This window comes from Rhipicephalus sanguineus, chromosome 2 (assembly GCF_013339695.2).
Source record: "Rhipicephalus sanguineus isolate Rsan-2018 chromosome 2, BIME_Rsan_1.4, whole genome shotgun sequence".
Lineage (NCBI taxonomy): Eukaryota > Metazoa > Arthropoda > Arachnida > Ixodida > Ixodidae > Rhipicephalus > Rhipicephalus sanguineus.
The window spans coordinates 59,657,849-59,684,755 of record NC_051177.1 but is presented as its reverse complement, the minus strand read 5'-3'; the positions used below and the strand labels follow the sequence as shown (position 1 = coordinate 59,684,755).

At 48.2% G+C, this 26,907-nt stretch overlaps 4 protein-coding genes across 4 annotated transcripts; 2 read left to right on the top strand and 2 right to left on the bottom strand.

Moving 5' to 3' along the window:
* Positions 1 to 471: 471 nt before the first annotated feature.
* Positions 472 to 4,541, top strand: LOC119381622 (uncharacterized). The gene is made up of 3 exons (XM_049412843.1): positions 472 to 508; positions 974 to 1,281; positions 1,788 to 4,541. The coding sequence occupies exons 1-3, from the start codon at positions 472 to 474 to the stop codon at positions 4,539 to 4,541; spliced, it is 3,099 nt and encodes a 1,032-aa protein (XP_049268800.1).
* Positions 4,542 to 12,360: 7,819 nt separating this feature from the next.
* LOC119381621 (elongation of very long chain fatty acids protein 4) lies at positions 12,361 to 13,197 on the top strand. Its single transcript, XM_037649394.1, has one exon. It carries the CDS (start codon positions 12,361 to 12,363, stop codon positions 13,195 to 13,197), a length of 837 nt encoding a protein of 278 aa, XP_037505322.1.
* A 6,910-nt stretch (positions 13,198 to 20,107) lies between these two features.
* LOC119381620 (elongation of very long chain fatty acids protein AAEL008004) lies at positions 20,108 to 21,111 on the bottom strand. The gene has a single exon (XM_037649392.2). It carries the CDS (start codon positions 21,087 to 21,089, stop codon positions 20,253 to 20,255), a length of 837 nt encoding a protein of 278 aa, XP_037505320.1. The 5' UTR covers positions 21,090 to 21,111; the 3' UTR covers positions 20,108 to 20,252.
* A 3,566-nt stretch (positions 21,112 to 24,677) lies between these two features.
* Positions 24,678 to 26,038, bottom strand: LOC119383059 (elongation of very long chain fatty acids protein AAEL008004). The gene has a single exon (XM_037651045.2). It carries the CDS (start codon positions 26,023 to 26,025, stop codon positions 25,195 to 25,197), a length of 831 nt encoding a protein of 276 aa, XP_037506973.1. The 5' UTR covers positions 26,026 to 26,038; the 3' UTR covers positions 24,678 to 25,194.
* Positions 26,039 to 26,907: the final 869 nt, after the last annotated feature.

Genomic DNA, 26,907 nt, shown 5'->3' with positions numbered 1-26,907 from the left:
TAATTTACGGGTGGGTTTCACTGCCGCCGTTTTGGGCTATAACCTTGCTGCTTTGTATCTTCAACAATTAACTATTTGTGCTATATATACGGTAGACATATCCGGATGAAAACGGTTCGGTTGATGCATTCGACGTTTAACGACCTTTTAAAATCACTTCGCGATATACAAATTTGAAAGCATTCGTTTAGCAGCCCGAGGTGGCGGCGCCCTTTGTCTTAAGTAATATCGTCTATAAAAGGGTGCACGGGCGTGCGCAGGTCTACCAGTGCACCGCATGTTTCGTCGCCTGTTCCGGTCGAAGAAAGCGAGCGAAGCCCGGCCGAGCTCGTGGCTCGATTGCGACGAGCGAGAGTGTCCCGTGCAGCACCTGGTGTCCCGGGTGGCCGGCAGCGCGCTCGTCCTAAATGAACTGGCCCATGGCGAGTCACGTGAGAAGCCTACGCTCTTACTATGACAACGGATGTAATGATGCCGAAATTGACTAGGCTCCGGGATATCGACTCATGTGTGTGCTTTACACTTCAATTTCCTTATCTCGAACACGTTTTGACATAGAACAATCACGCGAGGGACACTGATTCATACAGTTAAGTTGTCCAGTGACACTGTGGCTGCTGCGGCATTAACAATGGCGAAGGTTGAATGGCCGCGGCATTAGTTAGTTTCATTATCCATTATTTTTAATAGTGACAAACGTTTATCCACGGACCGCTGAGTTCTGGAGAGCGTGTATTCATAGTTAACGAACAGGGGAATGGCCAGCATTTTGACAGAAGCTTCTCTGTCAGGGCCCTCAGGGAAGGCAAGAATTGCGTTTAGGATAGCCGCGCAAGCAAAGCTATGCTCGAAAAGCCGGCTCTACTAATGGTTACTGTCCCACACGCGAATAATGCATCGTTTGGCAACTGTGTGCCACTTCGAGGATGCGAGAGTTCTTAGAGACTTTGCATCTGTCACTGTGGGCACGCAGTCATCGGGCGGGGACACCGGTGCTCGGCGGCTCGCGTGGACGATTACGAAGGCGTCTCTTGGCTGGGGCGACTGGAGTGGCCCGAGTGGCCGGTGCAGGAGCAAAGCTTCGAGAACCGGGAGGAGGACCTCTCCGTTGCCTCGTGCGTCGAGTCCCTCTGGAGCCGACGGGGCTTCCGAGGCCGCGGCGGAGCAGGGTCCCTGCCACCAGAGGCAGGCCCCACGAGGCGTGCTGGCCTCCAGGACTGGTATTCGCTGCGAAAAGACGACTGTGTACGCGACGCGGTCATGGCCAAGCTTGGCCTCCAGGTGGGTGGCACAATGCGCTTGAGCAGATAAACAACGCCTTGTGGACCATGCCCTTTCGATAAATTCCCATAAGAGAGAACACGAAGTATACCAATGTATCATTGCGGTGGTCTTTGGCCCTTCAGACCATGCGGAATTGTTCGATTATAGAAGTGGCGGTGACCGACCCCTCGCAGCGTCCAGGGCGCTCGTGCAGCCCATTAATTTGGTTCGAGCTCCCATTAATTGCGTACAGCCCAATAATTTCATTGAGTTAGCTCACATGGTATTTTATTTGAAGGACATTATATTAAAAGGGGAAGTACCGTGGAAAAGTAATAGAGAACGCTACCGAGCTTTCGGCCCGTTGCTTGATATTCATCGACACTGAAAGCTAAACTTAGCGAATTGTTCCTTAAACTTCGGGTGAAACGAAAAAGAAAATGATTATCGGGAACAAAAATTTGTAGCAATAACGGTTCTTATGAGGGTTCGTGTATGGCTGCAGAAGATGTTCATTTCCACAGGTCACCTGCCTGGATGGCGTGTCACCGATGTCGAAGTCCTACCCTGGCCAGAAGGCGGTGTTCAGCGCTTACCGTAGCCTGAGCCTGTGCAAAAGCGGTGGTGACGGCACCGTCGCCGCTGCTGCAGCCGCGAGGTGGTCCCCGACCAGTCGTGGCGATATCTGCGACGAGAACGACGTCGAAACAAAGCCCGGTGCCGGTGACCACGGCCACTCTCCCGACCAAAACGACAAGTACCGTGATCGTAACGGAGGAGTCAAGGACGAACAGAACGAAAGAAAGGTATTGCCTCAGAGAATGTACGAGCGACACTCGGCCAGCGTTGGGCGCACCAACTTTGAGACCTTCCACGCGACAGCATCTCGGTTAGTTTCTATGCGTTCCATCTGCAGTCATTTGGAGGGACTGCTCGAGGAATATGAAGCTCGAGGAAAAGAAGGGACGCTCAACGAAAGCGGCGATGACGGAGGGTCTCTAGGTGGCTTGGCCAACACCAGTGGTAGCTTCGACGCTTCGACATTGAGCGGTGACATCAAACTTGACCACATAGAGGACATTGGCAGCCGGCTTCACTCCACGCCTGCTCGAACTAACGGAGGCTGTGGTGTTGAAGAAGATAGGCGGCTACAGCTCGGCTTGGGTGACTTTGACCACTTGGGCGGCACCGCAACTTGCAGCCTTGCCAGAGGCGAAACATTGCTGCACGTGAAAGTAACCGGCTCCGGTGACTGTGAGCAAGACAGCGGAGGAAGTAGCAGGCTTCCCGCAACTTCGTCACCGATACCTACGGAAGCGGACACAGACGATGTTTGCCTTGGGAGCTTTGGTGAAGGAGGCGTCAATGGAAACAAAGTGGCTGTCCTGAATGACGAGTGCAGTGCGGAGTTATGTGATACGAAGACACTGACGGACGAGTCTTTCTCTTCAGACATGACCGTGAGGCGCCTGAGTTTTGGCGATCCTATCGATGATGCCGAGTCAGAGTTTGCATCTCAGCAGGGCAGTGAAATTGCAGGAGAGTTTATTGATGCCGGGTTCGACACAGGCTACTTGGAGGGGGCTGCCGTTGATGCGGACTTTTTCTCATACGTAGATCTGGACTCGGACTTAGTGTCAACGTCCACTGCGATTCAAGACAAGCGGGCTACGAGACCGTGCCCGCAACGAAGTTCTGAGTGGTGTGACTTTGACGTGTTCCGGGAACAGCAAAGAGACGAGTACTTCGGCGTGTTCGAAGCGCGTCCACTTCGCAAGCGTGCGGAGTGCATGTCAACATCGAAGTCGTGCGAAATTATCCAATCTTCGAACAGTCGAATCATCACATTTAACAACCGTCCTACGTCTGCTTATGGACCTTCAAAACTCGCTGCAACCTTAGATAATAAGGAGCAGAGGCAGTTTAGTTCCAGTCCGACGAACAGCATAGATGGACAGGTATCTGTTTCATCCTACAGTTCATTTCTGACCGTGGACTCGTACGAAGAAGACGCAGACTTTCCGAACACCAAACTCGTCGGTTGTAGTACGAACAATGAGTCTGAGCAAGACTTGAGCTCTTCAAAAGCATCAAGTCCTACTATCGTACACAGCCCTTTACGTCCTGAATCACAAAGCTTTCAAAGCTACGAAGAGGCAGTTAGTCCTGGTCCTGTCGGATGTGCGACAAGCAATCAGCTCTCATCTACCATTAACCTCGCAGAAATATGCTGTTGCTTTGCAGCCGACGGCCAGCTAATCCCGGAGCCGCAAAGCTTCCAGAGCTTCGAAAGTACAGAAGGTTCCAGCTGCCACGCTGAACCAGACGCCGAAGGTGTCTGCGGCATTGATGGACAAGATGAGCGACGTTCGAGTGCAGACGACGAACCAATGGTTCAAGAGCCAGGTTGTGCGAGTTCGACAACAACGCTTTCTTTTCACGTTCTTGATGAGGCGGACGAAAGAAATTCAAATAACGACAGCAGTTGCGGCAGCAGCAGAAGCAGCAGTAACAAAAGCAGCAGCAGTGACCGTACTAGCAGAAGCGGTAGCGACAGCTGCAGCCGCGAAAGTCCTGCTGACTCCGATGAAGAGGATACTCCGACAGTCGCAACATCGCATACAGCACAGCAATCGACATCACCGGTGCAGTCGAATGCGGAGTATGAGTCCATCAGCAACAGCGGCACATCATCACCATTCCCGCTACAGGACTACCGCAGCTGCCGTGACTTTCTGCGCAGGCTGACGGATGCGAATCCAGAGTTGACCTACTCTCTTAGCACATCCCTTGCTTCTGACAACTGCGGCGTGGCCGAGGATGCTTCTGTCGAAGACGTCTGTAGTCAGATTTTCAGCAGTTATAACGAAAGCTTTACGCACTTTGAGGCACTACAGAGCTTCCCGGCGCTTCCACGGTCCAACGCCACAGAGATGCTTAAGTGTCCAGAGCTTCGGCCCCTACGCTTGGGGAGGAGCACAAATGACGTTTTTGAGCCTGTGTTAAGTAGAGACAAGAACAAGCGCTTGAAGAGGTCGGCAGTGCCTGCTGCTGCTGCTTCAGACACTAAGGCAACGATCAGCAAGACTTCTGACACGTGGTGTCAAATGCCGTCGGCATCTTCTGTATCCATGCCCGACTTGAAACATTCGCAGAAGGGCACGTGGCCACCGGATCTTCAAGAGCTAAGTGGCGTCGGAGCAACCTCAGACGCAGATCTCACTTCAGGGAGAACCCACTCAACCTCTGCAAGGAAAGTGGTCGGGCTTGCAGTGTAATGACGGTCTGAGACTTCGGAGCGTTTGTAAAGATATGGAATCTGGGCAGTATGGAGACCTTTACCTTGTTTTGAAAGGCAACGAATTGGAGCCCACGAAAACACGACCATTCTCAGATCATCGACCGAACCACATCAATGGCCGGGACCCATCTAAAGCCGTCTACGAGGTTCGAAGCAAATAAATGTCGCCAGTTGAGCGTTTTGGAGCCGTTTTATGGTGGATCTTTTGTACAAGTTCAGGTAGCATGAAAGGTGGAAATTGCCTAGTGTAAAGCATCCTATCTAAGAAATCCCACTCAACATTTCCTCGTCATATCTTAACTCCGGTGTGATTCGGCCGTTAAGGTACTTTTTCATCTGAATAAAATTTTACTGCCGAACGCTATAGTTCACGCCTAGAGACCACAAGACCCGCATTCTTTGGGCCATTAAAACATACTTCAGGGATTTTGAACGCTAGCCCAACGATAAGTGTTCATTCGTCTTTTGTAAGTTCCATGATTATTTATTAGAATTTCGACGGTCATTCACGGTCGACAGCCAGGCCAGCGCCTCCTCTGCCAGGCGAGCGTCGGACAGCTATTTTTAGGGCCACTTTGGCGAGTCTCAGGGCAGTTTTCAAATTGAAAGGACATTAGGAACGTTGCGTCTGCAAGTGTCGACAATGGAGAATCAGGCGCTCTTAGATATTTCTAGTATATATACTTCATCAATGTGTATATAATTGTGAATAGAGTATATAGTTCATCAAAATTGTAAATTAATAAAGCATCGTGTATATATGTATATATAACAACGTGTGTCACGTCTTCATATGATGGCAGAGGACTTGTACGGAAGATTCACGGGCTTTCCCGATCTTCTCCGATCCAGCTCCTCAATCATTCACTTCGTGGATATGGCGTGATTTTGCTATAAGTGCTATAGCGTGACTGGGACATTGGGGATAGGATGTTCTACAAAGCACGCGACTGGTGCGATGAACATTATTTGGAGTACCAAAGTGAAATGTTGCCCTAAGCTTCACCGTGAATAGCACGTGACATTGTAAACGACGACTGTATAGGCGCATCACAATATCGTTAGAAATACTATTATTCGGCTTCTAATTAAAGGCGATGATCTTCCAGCTACAAGGTACCCTGTAAACAGCGTAAGCATAATAAGGGAGACGAAAAAAATTCGATGTCCTTAGCGGCGCTAATGGACGTAATGTTGCTTTCAGGGTAAATATTCTGTAATGGCAGCCCTGTGTGGAATGTACAGTACAACTATGGTGCCTGCAATATAGTACAGGGTGATTCATTTAGAACTGACCTATTTCGTCGGGTTGTACTTCTGTTACAAATTATCCGATTTTAATGTGGTTCACTGAAAAAGATTCAGGAAAGGCGAAAATTTATTGTCCCGCCCAGTTTTTTGATGTGCAATGCCGAAACAAAAGGAATAACTAACAACGAAAAGCGCAACATTCCGCGAAATTTCATACAATGAGGGACTGCATATTGTTGAAGACAGAACAGTTTGACGTTTCGGGTAGTCATTTCAACATCCGCTGTATGGTATGTGATTATAAACCTTTATAACCGTTACAAACAATTACCAGTCACATTTGGCATGCCCCGAGGTAATCAGACTTTTTAACATTATATAGGCGCAAGCCATCCCTCCTCGTAAAGCATTTCGCGGTTTTAGTTATTTCCTATTTATTCTCGTTCCCGTGCATTGCACATAAAAAAATGGAAAGGCCATTAAATTTTTATCCTTCCTAGATGTTTTGCCGCAAACCGCATTAAAATCGGATACAATGTAACAAAACTACAGTTCTAAGAGAATCACCCTGTACGACGACCGCAGCGGCAGATCTGGTTCGGGCGCCTCGAGTCGCTTTACGCTGTTTCAACGTATTTCGCTAGTCCAGCTGGATTACTCTAGAACATTCGCCTCCGAAATAGAAAAACAAAAATTTAAAGTAAACCACAAAAAAAACTCGCGGCAGATCCCACGCTTTGTGGGAATCGGTTTCATGCGAAGCAATCAGCGAGTGTCTCTGCTGCATTTTTTGGCTTTGAGACAAGCTCTACGAGGAGGATCAACGTGTTTTTGTAAGCGTAGTAATTGTGTGCACATCGTGGCCTTACCGGGCACGTCGACTGCACTGGCGTTTGAAGGGTAACTTATGGCCAGACGTAACGTCAGCACTCTCGTAAAGCACAGACGTGAGTATTGTTGAAACGAAGTGCACTTTACAGTGCGATCATGTGAATATCATACGTAAATTTCGTTAGCTTATTCCTCCGGGGTCAAGCAACACTTGAATAAAGCTTGCTGAATCATAGAAATACAAATGTAATATTTATGAGACTGCTATGAAAACGGAGCCAACACTAGAACCACAATTTACGTTAACCCGGCATGTTTCCTGTATCATAGGAGTACATATGTAATGTTTATTGCTCTGTTATAAAATTAGATAGCCAGCGCTGCAACCACAATTGACGCTGCACCGACATGACCCCCTGCATAGGGTATTTTTCCAAAGCAGTTTCAAGACGTGGAGTGGTTATGTGGGATACCTAACTGTCATGCAGAATGCTTGGGTTCGATTCCTGTTGGAATGCTGATTTTTATTCTTTGCATTCGTCGGGTCAACGCTGCCGACGTCGCTTTTTCTTTACGCTCTCGCATTTTAATGACCTAAATCTATTCTTGCCGTTCTTAAAGGTAATATAAACTGTCAATCAGCTGTGGCGCATACCCGCTTACCGTGGCTCGTGCTATACGGGTATGTGCCACACTTGTCTGGAGGAAAGGGCTTGATGACATGCGTGACAGGATTTTTCACGTTATTCATGTCATGACCAGACAATGGCATTCGTCAAACCCTCTTACCCTTGCCAATTTTGGTCCACACTAAGCTAAGGACGCGATCACGAGAGCACCCAGACGTAGATAGATAGATAGATAGATAGATAGATAGATAGATAGATAGATAGATAGATAGATAGATAGATAGATAGATAGATAGATAGATAGATAGATAGATAGATAGATAGATAGATAGATAGATAGATAGATAGATAGATAGATAGATAGATAGATAGATAGATAGATAGATAGATAGATAGATAGATAGATAGATAGATAGATAGATAGATAGATAGATAGATAGAAACGCGCAAATTGACTTGGGGTCGCTAATAAATGCTTCGCATTTAGACCAAATTGTGAGCCACTCGACTCTATGAAGGTTGATGACCGACAAAGATCACCGACAAAGCGACAAAGCGACAGAGGTGACACAAAATTTTGAACAATGTTACAAACTCAACTATTGTCTTGATTTGTGGTCATTAATTGTCTCGGAGGGAAGATATAGGATGTTTGAACCAACTTGCGGAGCGGACGTCCGCACGTCTACAAAACCCATCGACCAAGCAACGAAGGCCAGCGACAGCGCCGTACACGCCGTTATGAGAGCCGATTCACAGGCGCATTGCGTTTTTTCGAAGCCCGCTCGTGCCTACACCGTGCGCGATCAGTACTTTTGCAATGAGGCACGAACAATCGAACACTTCTTGCTGGACTGCTGACGTTTTTCCTTCCTCAGAAAAAGTCACAGTTTCGCCGCGACGGCGAAGCAATGACTGCGACAGCAACAAATTGGAATGTTACGCGAAGAACGGAATGCAGCTCGAAATTGCCAGCGCGTCGCTCAAGCCCAAAGGACTCACGACAAGAACACACACAGGACGAACGCGAACTATCATGCGTCACAGCTTGACACTTGAAGCGCGCTGCTCAAACATGAAGCAGGAGAGCGAACTTGGGCATGTTGGTGTATCATAGTGAAACACACAGCGTGAAACTACGACGCGGACGGAATACAACGGATTAATTTTTAAATTATGTCATCCTGGCCTTATGATTTTAGGTCATTTGGGAGGTTACGCAACATAGTCTAGGCTAAAACTGGGATTAATTAAAAATAACTGTTCATTCTAACTGACACTGCAGCCTCTATTAGCACTTCAAATAAAATTGGCAAAGTTTGCACTAAGCACTGAGCCGCACAAGCCATGAAACAGCGAAACTGGACGATTCTGAAGACTAATCTGGCTGCTTCTAGGCTGTTTCTAGGCCTTAGCTGGATGATGAGGGTTGTTTCTAGGTTGCATCTAGGTCGTTGCTAGGTTTTAGCTAGGTGATGCTTGGTTGTTTCTACGTTGATTATCAGCGCATAGAGGTTCGAGTCAAACCAAAGACAGTCACAGACACGACACGGATGTCCAAAGCGCAGAGACGGAAACTCGCGCTAAAACCACGAGTGCGCGCCTCTCATAGATCTACGGGCACGTCGTCGTTGGCGTATAGGCCTTCCATCGCTTCGCGGTCTTCTCGCAGCCGCCGTTGCCTTTCCCGTCTCCTAGTGTTGGGCTAACTGTTGCCTCTTCCTTTAGTGGACCAGTGGTGAGTAGTGTGATTTACCCAATTTCCGTGGCACATACCCGTTTGTTGGGCTAACTACTGTCTTCTTCATACTCACACAGGACAGATAGATCCTCACGTAGATCATCACACAGGATAGGCCGCACAATTTACGGCTACCTTAAACAGCTTCGCTTTTAAAAACTTCAGACTAGAGATGATCCGCCCGACTCTTGGCCGATCCCCCTGAGTGGGTAGGTGCCAATCATTCCAGCAGCATCATCAGAATCATCATCAGTACCGACAGGATCATCCGCTTAGAGTGCGCTTGGCTATGGTGGCTAGAAGCCACCATAGCTTGGCCACTATCATTCACGAGTGGGGGGAGAAGGGCGATGGGCAGTCCCCCTCGATCGCTGCCCGATAGCGATAAGCCATCTCGAACGTGACTGCTCCAGTGTGGACGACAACCGCAATCTCAGGGAGCCCGAAGAATCTAGCCGTTCCTGTTTACGCGCAGGAAAAATGCACAGAAACCAAGTCACATGGAGCTCCGCTCTAATAAGTATAGAATAAAGTTGTTTTTTTTAATATGGATAGTTGTCTGTAACAGCAGTTCGCGCCACCGAAGCAGAAAATAAAGAAAAAACTGAAAAAGATATGTCAATGATCACGAATGAAATAAAGTAAAAATTAAAAATAAGTCGCAGAAATAACTTGACTGTTAAAATTTTCAAACAAATAAACTGAAAAATAAACAGTAGTCGGTGTAACTATGCGTACAGCCGCCCAAATTTTTAACTAGCTTGCGCAGCGGCGACATTTCTGTGTGTCAGCGTCGTATGATGGAAAGAAGTTGCAAAAAAGTTGTTTTGTGGTCATGGTGCTTTGTAGGCGTGCACTGGCCCCTTTTGAGGACTTAACTCGTCATTGAGGCAGGAAGATGCACAGAAAGAAATTGCTGCTCACGCACGCTAGTTAAAGATTTGGGCGACTGCACCGACATGCCTCTCCCATTCTTTAGTTAGAAATTTGTCTAAACCTACTAGTTTTAGTTTGAACCGCGGAAGAGCGTTGGCCTGCCACCACACCACGGACAGACGTCTTGGCACAGCGTAGGGTGGATTTTCTGCAATCTCGATAGATTTGTATACACGTTCACTTGGATCTTTCTAAGGTCTGCGGCATCCTCGCTATCTAAGAATTTGTGAGGAGCGCCATATGTCTGTCGTGTGCCCCGCTGGTGAGCAAGAATATCTTTTGCCTTTGTTAGCTGAGGCTCGTTATAGACAGGCACGTGCTCTGCTCGGTAGAATAGACTTTAAAAAGGAGCAGTGGGAGGCTCATCTCGACAGATCGGACCCGGAAACGGAATTCGCGCTACTAGATAAGGTCCACCGGGCGGCGAAATGCAGTGGAGCCCTGGACCTATAGGGCACCACCCAATTAGCTCTTGAATTCCCCTTTAACCCCTTCCCTGAAATAAAGTTTATTCTTCTTCTTCTTCTCCGATTCTTTGCCTCAATATATAGCCAAATGAAAACACGCTTCGATCTGCGCTCACACTTCGCATTACGGAGTATCGTAATCGTCGGCGACTTCGTTGCGATAGCAATATGTAGGCGCTCGAGGCGCGCTTTTGCCGTCGCCGTCGTGTTCGCCCCCACACGTCGTATGTTCTATGTGCGCGTGAACGCTTGCGAAGGCTGCAGTCGGGCGCGGCTCAAGCACAGAGGAAACACGCCGGCCGGCTCCAGCGGACGAAGAAGCATGAAGCGGTGCCTCTGGGGTGCTGCGTCGCTCAGTCAGTACTGCGAACTTTGATCAAAGGGGCGCTGGCGCGCGCGCTATTACGGCTCATATACAGGGTGTTTCAGCTAAAGAGCACCAAGTATTAAAAAATTAAACATAGGTGCTACGCATCTCCAATAAGTGCAGTATTGGTCTGAGCCATATGGAGCACGTACGAATATTTTTCCAATCCGCCAAGCTCGGTAATTAACAAAGATTGCTTAATGAACTTTTTAAATAGTAACTCTAGAGAGAAGTTTCCACTACAAAAGTTGTAGCGCTTGTTCAGAAACACCGAATTTTTTAATTTATGCTAAGATAACTCCCCTGCTTAATTATTTTCCGGCCTTCCTTTAAAGCGCGCGAATTTTTAAAAATACCACGTGACTGCCGCTTAACGCGCGGCGCTTTTAGTGCCCTCAAATGTAAGTTGAACGAATTATCAAAGGCTGCTCCGTGCACGAAGGTCGATTGAGCAGGCTGCCGGTGACTGCGATGGACGCTAAACGATGATAGAGGCGTACCATCCAAAACAAAAAAAAAAAGACCTACGAAAGAGCGGCCGTCACGTGTGAGTGCATCTTTTATCTCGGTCCTGCACCACACTGTCACCCTCGCCCCTTCCAATGTGTTTCTTCATTGGTGCGAAAAAAGAAAAAAAAAAGCCTACCCTACATCAAATGCTACCTACGGTCTCATGTAGCATTTGCTCCGTGGCTGCCGCTTTTTTGTTGAAGAATTTTTATTTGTTGTTGTTGAAACGGTATACGCTCATTTTGTCGCTTAACGTCCATCGCAGTCACCGATAAACTGTTACACCGATCTTCGTGCACGAAGCAGCCTTTGATAATTCGTTCAACCTACATTTGAGGGCACTGAAAGCGCCGCGCGTTTAGCGGCAGTCACGTGGTATTTTTTAAAATTCGCGCGCTTTAAAGAAAGGCCGGAAAAAAAGATAAGCAGGGGAGTTATCTTAACACAGGTTGAAAAAATCGATGTTTCTAAACAAGCGCTACAACTTTTGTGTTGAAAACTGTTCTCTAGAGTTATTATTTAAAATAGTTCATTAAGGAATCTTTGTTAATTACCGAGCTTGGCGGATTGAAAAAATATTCTGACGTGCTCTATATGGCTCAGAACAATATTACGCTAATTGCAGACGCGTAGCGCCTATGCTTAATTTTTTATTACTTGGTGCTTTTGAGCTGAAACACCCTGTATATCTTTGTACGCGCTGTGTTCTCACCGCTTTCTTCACTTTGAGGCACGAAAAGAGACAGCGCGAAAACCGCTTCGCTCACTGGAGCGACCATATTCCTTTACGTCAGCATTCTGTAGAGTTATGCCGGAGCGGATCAAGATGTTTGCTGCTAGCCTTACTTCGTATAACGTTACAATTTGTTGTTATCGCATTCATTGTTTCGCCCTTGCGGCGAAACTTTGACTTTTTTTTTTGCCTTTTTGCCCTTTTGTCGGCGGCACGTTCAATAGGTGAGAAGAACCATCGTCATCGTAGTAACAGGTGAACGGCCTCTAGAAAAGCTTCACGTCCAAGTTCCCACGGTCAGCTTCATTCCAGTGCAAGCAAACCGGAAACGATGAGCTTCCTCAACGACGTAGTGGACGCTTTCATCGACACGTGTGACTCGCGAGTGAGGATATGGCCGCTGATGGGTAATCCCACAACGATGCTGCTCTTGATGCTAAGCTATGTCGCGTTCTCAATCTGGTGGGCTCCGTGGTTCATGCGCAGCCGACAACCGCTCCGCGTGCGCGGGTTGGTGCGCGCGTACGACCTCCTCATGGTCCTCTGGAACGCTTATTTCGCCGTGGCCATGGCGCGGTTGTCCTACTTTCACGAAGACGAACGGAAGCGCTACAGCTGGCTTTGTCAGGGACCAAACTACACACGAAGAGGGCTACCCTTGCTCAGTCTGGCCTGGTGGTACCTCGTCATGAAGGTAGTCGAGCTCTTCGACACGGCGACTTTCGTTATGACCAAGAGCTTGAGTCACGTGACCACGCTGCACGTCTTCCACCACGCGTCCGTCATAGGCGTCGTGTGGATCTCGGTTCAGACTGGCGTCCTGGGGCAGAACGTTTTCCCCATGGTCGTCAACGCCCTGGTGAACGCGCTGACGTACTCGTACTACTTCCTCGCGACGTTCGGACCCGGAGCGCGCAAGTGGCTTTGGTGGAAGCGCTACCTGACTCAGCTTCAGATTGCGCAGCTCGCCTCCTTTGTCGTCTTCGGAGCCGTGCCTCTCTTCGTGGACTGCGGATTCCCGCGATGGATGACGCTGCTTATGATTGGCGTTCCGCTGGAACTGCTAGTCATGTTTTACGGCTTCTATCGACGGTCGTACGAGGCCAAGGCAAGCTTCGGGCGGCTGGAAGAACGCTCTCACATTGAAGCGCACTCGAAACGCAGTTGATAGCCGTGTGTATCCACTCGTGCGTCGTGTAGCGTAAAAATAAATGACCGTTGCGAAAGCGGCTTGCAGTAGATTTTCTCCACGTGCTTGATTTTAGGCAGTGCCGTGTGTGTTGTAGATGTGATGCGTTGTTATGTTGATCATACGGTAACCATTCCAGTTGTAGCAACATCAGCTACGCGTTATTCATGGTCACACCTCTCGGTCTGGCAGTGCTGCGACACACGTGCCCTGAGCGGTAGCGTCATAACGTCAGTTTTCCAATAGAATGATACTGTAATTCCCAAAAGAAAATACACATGGTTTCTTTATTTTATTGCGTATTTTCAGGGCACTGTGAAATCTGGTACTGTCAAGTTATGCCATTGTGGAAACAGGCAGACAGATATCGATGCTGTGAGACCACAAATTATGTATTTCGACTGGAACCATTTACAGAGACGCGAACAAGAACACGCGCGACCGTCTCGTGCTGGTTGCTTCGTCGTCGTCGTCGTCTTTTCCTGGTCGGATTCTTGAAGCCCGCGCTAGTGTGCTACACCATTTTAGCTAATGGAAGTGTGTGGCAGTAATGTGGGCCAGTCGGGGCTGTAGCGTTAGGCAATATTACGGAATTTACAGTGTTGCTTTTTTTTTTAAACGAAGAGTAGACGAGAAAAACAAACGAAAGATTGCATCTCTTCGATGTGGCGGTAACTTTAGGGGTTACATTTCACTAGATTGTTGCGTGCTGGTCACGCGATGTCCCCGAGAATGATCACCTGAGAATACCACCCCTGTGTCCCTGTTGCACCCAACTAATAATAATAAAGCACGTGCGTCACTTAAGACAGTGATGCGACAGCGTCACGTACAGAGTCGTTTCTTATTCGCGTAGTTATGTCAGCCAGAAAATAAACGATTCAGCCTCTGGACAAACTGGAAAACGGCGCCGATAGACCTTGCCGTAGGAAACTGTCGTGAGTATGCGCGGAACAAGTAGGCGGTGCACAAAAGACAAAATAAAAAGAATCTGGGAGCCCCTCCCCTATCAGGAAAATGGGAGCAAACGAAGCTTGGCGTACCTGACTTATACTATTTTTCTTTCTTTCTTTCTTTCTTTCTTTCTTTCTTTCTTTCTTTCGCACTGCGCAATGCTCCCTCCTAACTTTTTACTTCCTCCAAGCAGCGCAACATTCCTGTTGATACAGGCAAGAACAACGGCCATGCGTGAAACAATGAAATGCAACAATGAAAGGCGACAGTGACACGTGGCAACGTCAAATGACAAGTGACCTCGGTTAAAGATCAGATTGCCAAATCAGAAACGGTTTACCACCGACAGACTCACGGTCGAGGGAGCATCAGTTACTCGTAAACGGCGCATACAAATACGCACACGGCCGGCAAACCTTCGAGAGCCTATTTGTGGACGTCCGCATTTCTGCGAACTCGCCGGTGCCGGGTTTTTCTCGAATTATGACGCCACCGCCACCGAAATTGGTAACTAATAAAAGCTTCGCTTTAAAAAATCATGGCGACAAGGGGGCAAGTTCAGAAACGGCGCGCAGCGGGCCTAGACTTGTTTACGTGAGGTTGGGTAGCGGGGAATGAATCCTTATCATCATTGTCGTCTTGTCTCTCTCTTCTGCGCAGCTGCTGTTCGTATTGCTTTCTGCTCATGCTCGCCAATGAAAAAAAAAAAAATCGGTGGAATCTTCGTAGGATACTGAAACGTGTAGCTGAGAGTGTAAAAGTACCGTACCTTACGTATAACGAAGAAGTGTAGGTGTCGGGGCATGAAAAGAAGTGATAGTACGTTTGAAGTCTTGGGTAGATATCGGGCACTGCAAAGCCGTAGCTTCTGAGCTTACGAAGGGGTTAAAAACTCTGATCTGTGGTTTGATACACGAATCTTTAATGTACGAGCTTTTTTTTTATATGGAGTGTTTCATATACTTGGCTTTCATGTAGAATTTGCCTGCATTTTTGTACATATGAAAAAGCTTTTTTTATCATCAAATTTTTCTATCTGTCGTTACTCAATTCATTGTTCTATGTGTGACCAATTAGTTTAGCGGGAATGTACCAAATCAACTCCGACATCAACAGACTAAGGGTCAGAGAATGTTTTTTTACAAAACTTGACCGGTCCTTCTCACCCAGTCTGTTTGCATGTGCCCCGTCGCAGATTTTACGCCAATGATCAGGGATTGAAAACATTATATGCGTGTTTTCAAGTTGTGATTCACTCATTCAGATAGTTTAAATTATACCGCGTATGGTGTGTGCTGGGAGCGAAGCAGAAACAAATTTTGAATTGACATATGTTGGAATCAGTTAGGAGGTCACACGAAAATGGCTAAACTGTCGTTCCCTTTTTCTTTAGAGTCGTTATATGAGAAGATATAAAGTTTCACCGCTACTCCCCGCAACCTGAGCTTGCAGGTCGTCTCCGCCAAGGCCATCTCTGTAGACACTCAGAACTTAGTAAAGTTGCTAACCTCCCTGTCTTTCCACTTGCTTCTTTCCTCCTCCACCACCTCCTCCTCCTCCTCCACGCTACTCTTGAAGAACCGTAAGTGGGTGAACTTTCACGTTCCCAGAGCACGGGCGCTACGTCGTCGCAAAATTTTGGTCTGCCGAAACATGAAAGTGCATAAAATAGTTATTGTTAGACATTTTGACCGCACAAAAAAGACGAGAACAGAGGGAGATACGACGACACGGGCGGTAAACTTTCAATTGATCTCCCTCTGTCCTCGTCTTTTTTGTGCGGTCAAAATGTCTAACAGTAAGCACCAACTAGGCCAAACACAAGTTCTCCTGAAGAATAAAATAGTTATGTTCTCTCTCATTCGGTCACTGCGACCGGTAATCGAATGCATTAGCAGAATCATGCTCAGCGTCACAACGCCATGGCCATATAAGACATCACGGCGAGACATATATTTTAACAAAGTACAGCTGCTCTGACGCCGCGAAGCTCTGCAAGCTGTTGCCGCGCCCACGTTTCGGCGATCGGCATACAACACGCACCTATTTAACTCAGCCGTTTCGATTCAAATTTCCTTAACTCCGGTATAACAATGCCCTGTAGACGAAGAGATCCGGGTCACTATATGAGTTGAAGCGTGTGAGTGGTGAGCCTTCCTTTTTCCAGGAATATACGTACATCTGGCAGCAAAAACGCCTTTATCTGTGCCGCTGTGGCGAGAAAACTTCGCGACCGAAGCGTGGCAACAACTGTTTTTCGCCCCAGGGATTGCTACCGCCTACAGACCATGTGCAAGTTGTCACGTAGTCCACATCGGCAACGTGCGGAAGGAAGCAAGCTACAACCCGTCACGTTTTCTTCGAAGTCGGCCGATTCCACGGCATGTGCCTGTCGTAGACCACTGCTCTTGAACATGCGGTGGCAGCCTGCGCACGTCCACGATAGGCTTTCCCTTTCTCTTTTTTTTTCTCATATTCTATCGTTGGCGCTCAGCTCTTTATGTCTAAGTCGTTCCCATCAAAGAGAGGGGCCTCGACGAAGACGACTCGCGGCCAAGGTCAGCGGCTGAACGGTGCTGCGAAGAAGGCCGTGATTATCATTACATGAATGCAGTTGGCCCCGATGTACGATAATTAGGAAATTGAAAAGACAGGAGGGAGCACGCAGGTATACCTTAATGTCAGGTGATGCGAGTGTGGCGATGAGACAGCTTACGGGGCTCTTGAAAGAAGCCGTATAGTCATCTCAGTATAACACTGAGTTTATATATATATTTTTTTTCGTGGACTTCCCTTGAAAACATCTTAAGTGATAAAACGGAAGGATCTCAGTAGGCGAGAACATCTATAAAGGATGTTTGTAAAGACCTCCAGCTTAACGCGAAGCGAAAGCACTAGCTATAACGCTTGTTTCTCTATGCGCGCGATTCTTCTATCTGTCCGCGTTCATTCCGTGTTTATTGCTCTTCCTCATTTTCGATAAATTTTAATGCTGCTATGTGAGAATAAGATTCTTACTGCACCGGTACTTTTATACTTGCAGGAATATCTAAGATTCGGCGTCTCACCACCCGCTCGAGCTTAGCAGCGCGATGTCGCAAGAACTGCATCGACATATGCCACGGTTGGTCATACGCCGGGAGCGACACAAACAAGCATCTAGAACACCATTTTTCTAGTGTCCACGGTATAGCTTGCTTTATCTTCACTGCTTTCCACTTGTACTCGCAACAAAGGTCATATACTTACACCGACTGAGACCAACAAGTGCTCCCTTGTGTTTTTCATGCCTGATCCTAGAACTGCAAAATTTCCTGCAAGTTTTCCTAGCCATCCGATACCGTATAGACAACCCGTGGAGGAATAATGACCGCATTCTTTCGAATCTACCGCAAATTACTGATTCATAGTACAGTATACGCATAAAGAAATCGTCTATAAGCCGACGTGTCGCAGCTTTTCATTCAACAATAAATGAGTAGGCGTTGGTGTTGCGACGAAGAACAGCGACGCATGGTGTCACGTTTCGTGTGTCAATAGAAGGACAGTTATTTTAACCACTGCGACTGAGACTGTGCGTACTCGTTGTCTAATGTATTGGCCTCGCGGCCCACCACTGGAAGCGCCGGCGCCACCGTCGGCGTGACGTACTTGGCAGGATCACGTGGTCTCCGCGGCCGCGTCGGCTGCTTGTGGCGCACTGCCGCGTGCTTTGAAAACGAGTTTCAAGTCCCACATGCGCTGCGGTCTGTTCAAATTCGGAAGTTTTTTCTCATTTTCTACTCAATTGAAACCATTTTAATAGAGTGGCTGCCTCCGAAGGCGACGAACATGGGGCTCTACCGCTCGGTGCCGCAGCGCCGCGCTTACGCAAAGGAGCCCAGTGTCAGCCTGCACTGGTAACCGCGGGACAAGAAACAGCGTGAAGCATGGGTTGTAAAGCTAAGAACCGGCAAGTAGCCATCCGCTACGAGTCCTGTGTGCAACAAGCACTTCCTCGACGAAGACATTTGTTACTGCGTCGGGCCTGCGATGTTCGGTGAGTAGCAGACAGCGCGCACTGAGACGATGGCTCGCGCGCGCTTCCCGCCGGCAAATGATGCTTATCTGCCACAGGATGGTAAAAGCGCTGCCTTTTACCACGTGCGATGCCATCTCAGAACCCTCCAATACGTCCACAAAATCGGCTGCAGATGCGCAAGTCATTGTTTAGATATGTTGAATTAAAAAACGCACAGGGTCCCTTATGCATTCGTTAAAGATGACTAGAAGGCGAAAGCCATCTTCTTCTTGTCAGTCGATGCACTGATTCTCCCGCGTTACTGTATTTTCTTTCTTTTCCTAGGCGTCGCATGCTACTACATGCTCGGTCTCGTAGACTGGTTCTCCTTCCACCAGCAATCTCGAAGTGGTGAAGCTTTGGTCTATGAATTTGTTGATCACAGAAAGCGGCAAGTTCACTGGAATGCAAACGGAACGATAATAAGGAGCATTTAAAAAAGGCGTCGCATTTGCTCACGTTTTGTGTGAGCACCAAACGAAACTAATGCGCTGAATAAAGAAACAGAAGCAGCGGCATTTGCCCGCTGAGAAGGCCGATCAATACGCAGTGCGAGACAACTTGTCAAATGACATTGAAACGTACCCGAATTTAGACCGAAAAAGAAAAAAAAAAACACTGAATCGTCGGGACGGCAGATCACAAAGTTGTCATGCGCACCGAAGCCGCAGTTGTAAGGAAATTGTTTTTGAACTGCTCTGATAGCGTCCGCGCAACAGTAGTTGTTTGTTTACTCACAAATTCTCATGTTTTGCGGCCTAAAGTTCACAGCGCGGTGCCAAAACGCGCTCGTAGCAAAAGCGAAACCATCAGTACGAATATACATGCAAACGCTCATACATGTAGAGGCACCGTCAGTCGTCGCGAACCCGTGCGATCGCTGGCTTGAGGCTTCTTTCTGTTATGCTCCGTTTGGTTATACAGGCAGTCTACTCTAACGAGATATTTCACATAGTTTGCACTCAGCGAGTGACTACCTTTCACGCAAGAAGCCGGTTCAGGGGTCTCCAACGCGGTGACAGCGTGAAGCGGGTGCTCGGTTTTCTGCAAAGAGACAGCGACTGTAGGCTATCTTGTGCTTTCAGTTCGTCGAAAATGATTATATTGACAGTAAAGAACACAGTTCATTTCGAAAGTACTTACAGAAATGCCCTGGAGGGCTTCCGCGAGGTGTTTTTGTAGAGCGCCGACAGCAAAACCTATGGGGAGCGCGCCGGCGGCATCCTGCCTAGCACGCAATCGAGGCGCGTCCGATAGAGGGCGACTCCGTAACTCCTCGAGGCCAATACAAGGGTTACTTCGTTCGCATCTGGGGGGGGGGGGGGGGGCTACAAGCAGCATAAGGGAGTTCTTGTGACACGCCCCATAGTTCCATCGCTTGGTTGAGTGGAAAAGTTCATACGTCACACCACCCAGAGGTCTGTACCGTGTCAGGGTCTCCACGGGAACAACTGATGCCGCATTGCCGAACAACATGCATGGTGTTTTCGCGGGGCAGGCCATTTACATTTGACTAAGAATTCGAAGGCAACACAAAAGCTTGAAGTCAGAAATAAATGCGGAGCCTCCTATCTCTATCGTGCGGCAAAGCTATTGCGGCCGTAACGAAGCAGGCGCTGCAAGCCAGTTTGGCGTCACATCTAATATTCTAGGGCACTGTAAGCGTTAAGATGCCGCTCCAAGGGTGATGACAAGTGAAGAGAGCGCATAAAAACATAATCAAGCGTCATTTCGCTGAGATTTTTGTTACATCGACTACATCTTATATAGTGCACTCGGAAATCATGCGTCACGACACTGTGGCGCTCGCAATATACACATTGTTGAATAACAGGCCCGTATGCAAGAAAGAAAAAAAGTCTTCATTGTTCCCAGTGAAGCATGCTATCAAGAGAAGCTCAAACATTCTTTAAAAGAAAGCATAAGCGAAACATGCTCATAATCACAGAACCCATTGAACACATCGCGGCCTGATTCAGCTTCGGAAAAGAGGAATCGCTGGCATATCAAAGTCTCAAGTTCACTTCCTCTTCTTTACGAAACCATTCTGCGCAGTGAGCGTCTTCCTGTGACTGTAGGCACTTGCGTAGAACCGAAGAAACATGACGAGGAAAAAGACTCCCTGCGGCAGACCGATGAAAATGTGAACCCTCGGGAAGCCGCAGTCCACGAACAACGGAATCGACGCGTGCAGCATCAAAACGACGAACTGAAACATCTGGAGCTGCGTCAGGTATCGCTTCCACCACAAGTACCGCCGCACTGATGGCCCCATGAGAGACAACAGGTAGTAAGAGTACATGACCACGTGCACAAAGCTGTTGAAGATGATGGTGAACGCCGTGTGGCCGTCCGCTCCGTAGGCGAGGCCGTACCAACCGGTGGACACTACCAGGACGTGGTGGGCCACGTGCAGGAGGGACACGTGCGACTCTTTCTTGCGCAGCACGAAGAACGCGGTATCCAAAAAGTCGAACACTCTGACCCAGAAGTACATCCAGCAATGGGTCAACATACTCATAGTATTCTCGTCGCGCGCTTCGAAATCAATTCCCTGACAGAAGAAGCTGTAGCCACCGCCCAGGTACGTCTTTGAGAGGAAGGCCATCACGAAGTAGCAGTTCAGGAGCACCATTGTGGCGTTGTAGATCACGATGACGGGCTTGATGCCCTCGAATGGCGCGCGTCCCTTCATAAAACGCGGCCCACCTATCTTAACGACGTAAACGTAGCCGAGCACGAGCAAGAGCAAGAACGGAACATTTCCGATCAGGAACCAGTCCGCGGTGCGGGGGTCCCTCCTGAAGAAGCGGCTTTGTGTGGCAAAGATCACCGTCGCAGGGTCGGTGGAAGCCATGGTGTACACGTTGCCGACGTGGGCCGCACGCAGCCAACTCCGCTGTCTCTGTCCGTTTGAGCGCTACCAACGCATTACTCCGAGTTTTGATGTCGTTAACGAGCGGTCGGAGGTAAATGTTAGACCTTATTGTACGAGAGTGAATCAGCGTGAAAGGGAATCCTAAAGCATTAGTGACCTCTAGGTCTGGGCGTGTGCCCGCTTGTCGTTGCAGGCGCTTTATGAGTTCATAAGTGTAGCCTCGTTGCGAAGACCACCCTTACACGTGGCACGCACATGGCTGTTTTAAATACTTTAAATAAGGGATGTCACTTCTCCGGCTGCAGTCGTTAAGGCATACAGAAAGACACGAAACGCTGCCACGTGTAGTGCATTACTCTGGCGCAAAAAGGGGCACATTAGGAAAGCGCGATGACACCAAGAACCATAAACATTCCTTTTTGAGCAATCTATGCAACCGAGGATGGTATCCGAACCCTATTATGAACGTCTGCGGAGGAAGATTAACGAGACGTGGCTCACACGGGCCGTGAATTGCAAGTGCCGACGCATGAATTGTCGGGACTGTATCTTTTTCGTGTATGTGTGCGCGATGGAGTTTCTAGGCAGAACTTGCCTTAGTGAATTATGTTTATATACGAGTCTCGCAAGCAGCAGGGGAAGCGAAGGCATGAGGCCCACAACTGTTCGTACACCTACTGCCTTTTATTACCTCTTTAATTAGCACGGTCCTACCAGCACGACAGTGAAGTGAAGACTAGAACAATAACATGTTATTCTTATTGGCAACAGTGCAATCCGACACCATGACTGGTCAGCTCAAACTGACAGCAAGCTATAGTATAGCACGAGACAGCCCGAGATTAGCTGGAGTACCAAAACGACTCAGGCTATCAGAGACGCCGTATAGTAGTGGGCTCCGGATAATTTCGACCAGCTGGGGCTCCTTAACGTGTACTGACATAGCACAGTACGCGGGCCTCCAGCGTTTCGCCTCCATCGATATGAGACTGCCGCCGCCGGAATCGAACCCGAGTCTTTGGGGTCCGCAGCAGAACACCGCACCCACTGGGCCACCGCCGCGGCTGGATCCCCACATTAAAATGTTTTATTTGCTCATATTGGGAGGTAAAACATTTTCGCGCAATAAACACGCCAGAAAGCATACAGACGAGGAGCATGGCCGACAACAAACCAACCCGTAGGATTACCGTGCATTACAAAGTGGTCATGCCATTCGATATCACTGAAGTCAAGCCTCCCAGGCGTTTACACACCACGTAAACAACTGGGCGCTTGGCCGGGGATGCCTTTACCTGTAAACCAGTGGGAATCACTCGGCAGGATTCGAACCACCTACCTCCCGTAGCCGAAGTGAATACCCCTGGGTCACTACTACGGTCCAGGAAGAATGCCAATTCCCGGACTACCTTACATCATTTTCGACGTAAGAAATAAAATTTATGAAATCGAATCAACCTCGCATTAATAAATAAAGAGGTGACGTGTTTTATTATTATGCCTGCTGAAACACAACCCGTAGACATCGGCGACTAATCCAGTGGCTTTAAAGACGTCTAAAGAAATCGTAGCAGGTTGTCAAGACGGACATCTTTGCTAGAGAACACGTTCTTTGCGCTATGGAAATGTATGCAGATACACTACCGTTCTAGAGTTACCATGCGTGGTAACTGAATGACACCTGTGCGTCCGATTCCCAACGTCTTCTTCTTGCACCCCACCGCCATTTTTTTTTCACTTTGCCTGGTGACCAGCAATTGATGCACTCATACGTTATTCCCCTGAGCAAAAACATGCATATGTACAGGCAGCCCATGTGCTGTGTGAGCATCGTGTTGTGCAAGTCATTATTACTTTTTTTGTCGAGATAACGATTCAAGAAGCTGTAGACTATACGTACTTGCAAGGTCCAGTTTTGCACAGCGTCTGTCGCAGGCAGTAAACAGGAGTCGCACACTGCAGACTCAAATATATACATTCAGCCAACTCAGCACCAAAATCCTGCTGTTGAATCGTTCGAAGCTTGCGCACCGCAAGAAATGCACGCCACCCATGCCACCGTCGGCAAGGACACTGGAGCTCTTTGCCTGCCTCAGCACCACACCGACTAGTGTGAGAATACAACGACTGCGAGGTGCGGAAACGACATACGGTGATTCTGGGTATATACACCACCGGGACACCGGGGTTCTCGAAATATCTTGTTTGAAGCTGTTGCGTACAGGTCGCCGGAACTTCTTCCTAATCAATGTGTGACAGCGTCGGTCAGATTTCGCGCGAGCTTGTACTTATGGTGCACTAGAAACATAAAACGAGTCAGAAAAACACACACACACATTACACGAATGTAATGACCAACGACTTTCTTTATTTGTGACATGAAAAAAAGGACTACTGAAGTAGAATTATTCAAGTAGAATTAGTCACAAACCTGCACTGTAGATTCCAGTATGAACTACACACTTCAGCATGTAAGTTATGCACCCTTGTCGCGTGACCTCCACGAGACAGGTAGGTTCGGGGCACATAATACGCCGCGTAGCTACCAAGCTAAGACATGCAGATGAATAAGCTCTTGACTTACGGCTAGCACTTTCTTCGATTGACTGTAGCACTAGGGCAAGCCACCACAAGCAAAACTTACCCAAAAACGACTTGGGTTCATTTTCGTAACACATTTTATGGTTTTCGCGGCTTTGAAACCTACGCCGTTATCTTTGTTAATGCAGATATTTACAGGCTTAACCATCATTCGGTGCTCACCAATCACCATAAGGTTTCTTTTTATGTGCCCTGTCTGATCTAGATAACGCTGAAGGACGTACGACACCGTATTCAACATGACGGCATGTGTTACTGTATTAGGACACAGTATCAACTGTTTCTGTCCGGTGTTATAACTGAGTTGGCGTCGACGTGTAGGTTACTTGTACCTCGTTCTGGTGTTGCAGAATCGATTACGTCGCCCACGTCAATTTTGGCAAGCAAGAAAGATGTACAAAAGGTATACATATAAGTGTTCGCTTCGGAAAATACAAGCTACGTTCTTGTAAAAAAAAAGATTGCATGTTACTCTTTTTGGTGAGTCCTGACTTCACGCATATATAACTCTCTTTAAAGGTACACGTTAACTCCCTTTTGAAGATAACTAAATTTTCTTCGGAGAGTCGATGGAGGCGCGACTCTCCAAGAGGGAGTTAACATGTATCTTGGCAAGTCCGGAGTCACCAAAAAGAGTTACATGTAACCTTTTTTTTTTCTTAGAGTGTACTGCCACAGTTTCCTTGCCATCTGCAGACGAATTGACAAAGCCTTTAACAGCGACGCTGCTTAGGAAATCGTTACTTGTCCGACGAACCAAAAACTATCATCATCATAAACAGGTATGTGCCACAGACATTGGGTAAATACCACGCACCACTGGTCCACTAAATATGAAGAAGGCAACAGTTAGCCCGGCAACAAATGGCTGCGAAGCGTCGGCGGCGAGCCGGACAACACACCGAGTACGTATACAACCAGAGGTTACTGTACGTAACGGGAAGGGCAATGGCGGCTGCGAGAAGACCTCCGAAGCGATGGAAGGCCTAAGCCAACGACGACGTGCCCGTAGACCTGTGAGAGGTGCGAACGCTTCGTTTCAGCGCGAGTTTCTGTCTCTGGAGTTTGGACATCCGTGTCGTGTCTGTGACTGTCGGTGGTTTAACTCGAACCTCTCTGCGCTGAGAATCAACGTGGAAACAACCTAGCATCACCTAGCGAAAGCCTAGAAACGACCTATAAGCAACCTAGAAACAACCTGCATCACTTAGCTAAGGCCTAGAAGCAACCTAGAAGCAGCCAGATTAGTCTTCAGAATCATTCAGTTTCGCTGTTTAAAGCCTTGCGCGGCTTAGTGCAAGCTTCATCAATTAGTTTTTTTTTTTTTTTGTTCGTAAGTGAGCTTTGTCATCGGTCGGCCGCCTTAGCTAGTGATACATGTCCAGCATCAAGACTGGCTAAAAAGTTTCTCTAACGAACAGCTGTAGCGTAAGAGGTTTTCGTGACTATAGGGTGGCTCTGGAGAGCAACGTTACTCCCTGGCTCACTTGGTCTTCGCTTTGTCGGCTTTATCGTGCGCGGCTTTATCGTGCGCGGCTCTTTTGCCGTCCACGTAGGCACTGATGTAGAAGCGAAGGAACATGAAGAGAAAGAAGAAGCCCTGCGGCAGTCCGATGAGGATGTGCGTACGTGGGTAGCCACAATCGATGAACAGCGGTATCAGCACGTGCACAATGAGGATCACAAACTGAATCATCTGGAACTGGGTCAGGTAACGTTTCCACCACAGGTGCTTCCGAACGGATGGTCCGAAGAGAGACAGCAAGTAGTAGCTGTACATAACTATGTGCACAAAGCTGTTGAAGATCACCGCGAAGGCTGCGTGTCCGTCCGATCCGTAGGCGAGGCCGAACCAGCCGTTGAACACCACGAGGACGTGATGGACCACGTGAAGGGTGGACACGTGCGATTGCTTCTTGCGCAACACGAAGAACACCGTATCCAGGAAATCGGCGACCCTAACCCAAAAGTACATCCAGTAATGGGCGAGGAGGCTTATGGTCGCATCGTCGCGGGCATCGAAGTCGATTCCCTGGCAAATAATGTTGTAGCCGCCGCCTAGATAGGTCCTGGTGAGAAAGGCTACCACGAAGTAGCAGTTGGCGAGCACCATGGAGGCATTGTAGAGCATGATGACGGGTTTGATGTTGTCGTACGGCCGGCGATGCTTCATGAAGCGGGGGCCACCGATCTTGACGACGTAAACGTACGCCGACAGGAGAAGCACGAGGAACTGAAGATTGCCGACCAAGGCCCAGCCGTCGGTGCGTGGGTCCCTCCTGAGGAGGCTTCCCTGGGACGAAGCTGCGTCCATGGCGCTGGGTGAGCGGTACGTGCGCTGCGGGACCCCAGTTTCAGCTGGCAGCCAGCACAGCAGGCCCACGTCGTTTGAGAGGAGCGAATATCATCATTCGCGAGGAAGTCGCGAGAAAATGAAGAGGCAAGTTATGTTGTGAGCGAACGCCCGGCTCGGAAGAGTACCCAAGGAACATTAAAAGCTTGAAAACAGGGCGTGTGCTCGTTTAGTGCCTACGACGTTCCCGGAGGTCGGCTTGTTGGGGCAATTTCCTTTGAAAATACGAGACGCTGGGCCCCTTTATGTACCACCATATAAATGGCATTCTGAACGTTGTCCCAGTCATTAGCGCTAAGTGTGACAAGACAGGGAGCACTCCGCTCGTTGTCCGACATGTCGCCATGAGTGCACGAGTAGACGGTCTGCGCGCGCAAGAAGAATTGCGCGAGAGCATGAAATTGCTTATTCATTTATTGCCGATATTAGAGAGTATGTTGTTTTTCACCCAATAACATCCGTGGGAGTGAAATAAACATATATTCCGGCCATATGTATCAAGCGAAAGTTGGTGGACGCTTAGAACACCCCTTCGTCCACGTAAAGAGCTTACAGAGAGAAAACGGTTGGAAGAGAACATGAACATGTTCATCAAAAAAAGTAGCGGAGAAGTTACCTAAGGGGAAGTGTCGAAGCGTGCAAAGCATCTGTAGGAGCGAGGTAGAGGCACAGTAGTACATATGTATTATTTGATTACACTGCTACAAGGGTGGATAGCCAACATCACACAACACCAACAGTCAGCCAACATTAGTGAGTGCTATCCAACAGGCACACGAGCCAGCACAAGCCAACATTTGCCAGCGATGGTACTGTTCGAGTAAATCGCATACATGTAATGGC

Coding starts and splice junctions, on each gene's coding strand:
- LOC119381620 (XM_037649392.2), bottom strand. CDS start 21,089: ATGGCTTCCACCGACCCTGCGACGGTGATCTTTGCCACACAAAGCCGC.
- LOC119381621 (XM_037649394.1), top strand. CDS start 12,361: ATGAGCTTCCTCAACGACGTAGTGGACGCTTTCATCGACACGTGTGAC.
- LOC119381622 (XM_049412843.1), top strand. CDS start 472: ATGCCGAAATTGACTAGGCTCCGGGATATCGACTCAT. Junction 509..973: donor GCTCCGGGATATCGACTCAT/GTGTGTGCTTTA, acceptor GTGGGCACGCAG/TCATCGGGCGGGGACACCGG. Junction 1,282..1,787: donor TGGCCAAGCTTGGCCTCCAG/GTGGGTGGCACA, acceptor TCATTTCCACAG/GTCACCTGCCTGGATGGCGT.
- LOC119383059 (XM_037651045.2), bottom strand. CDS start 26,025: ATGGACGCAGCTTCGTCCCAGGGAAGCCTCCTCAGGAGGGACCCACGC.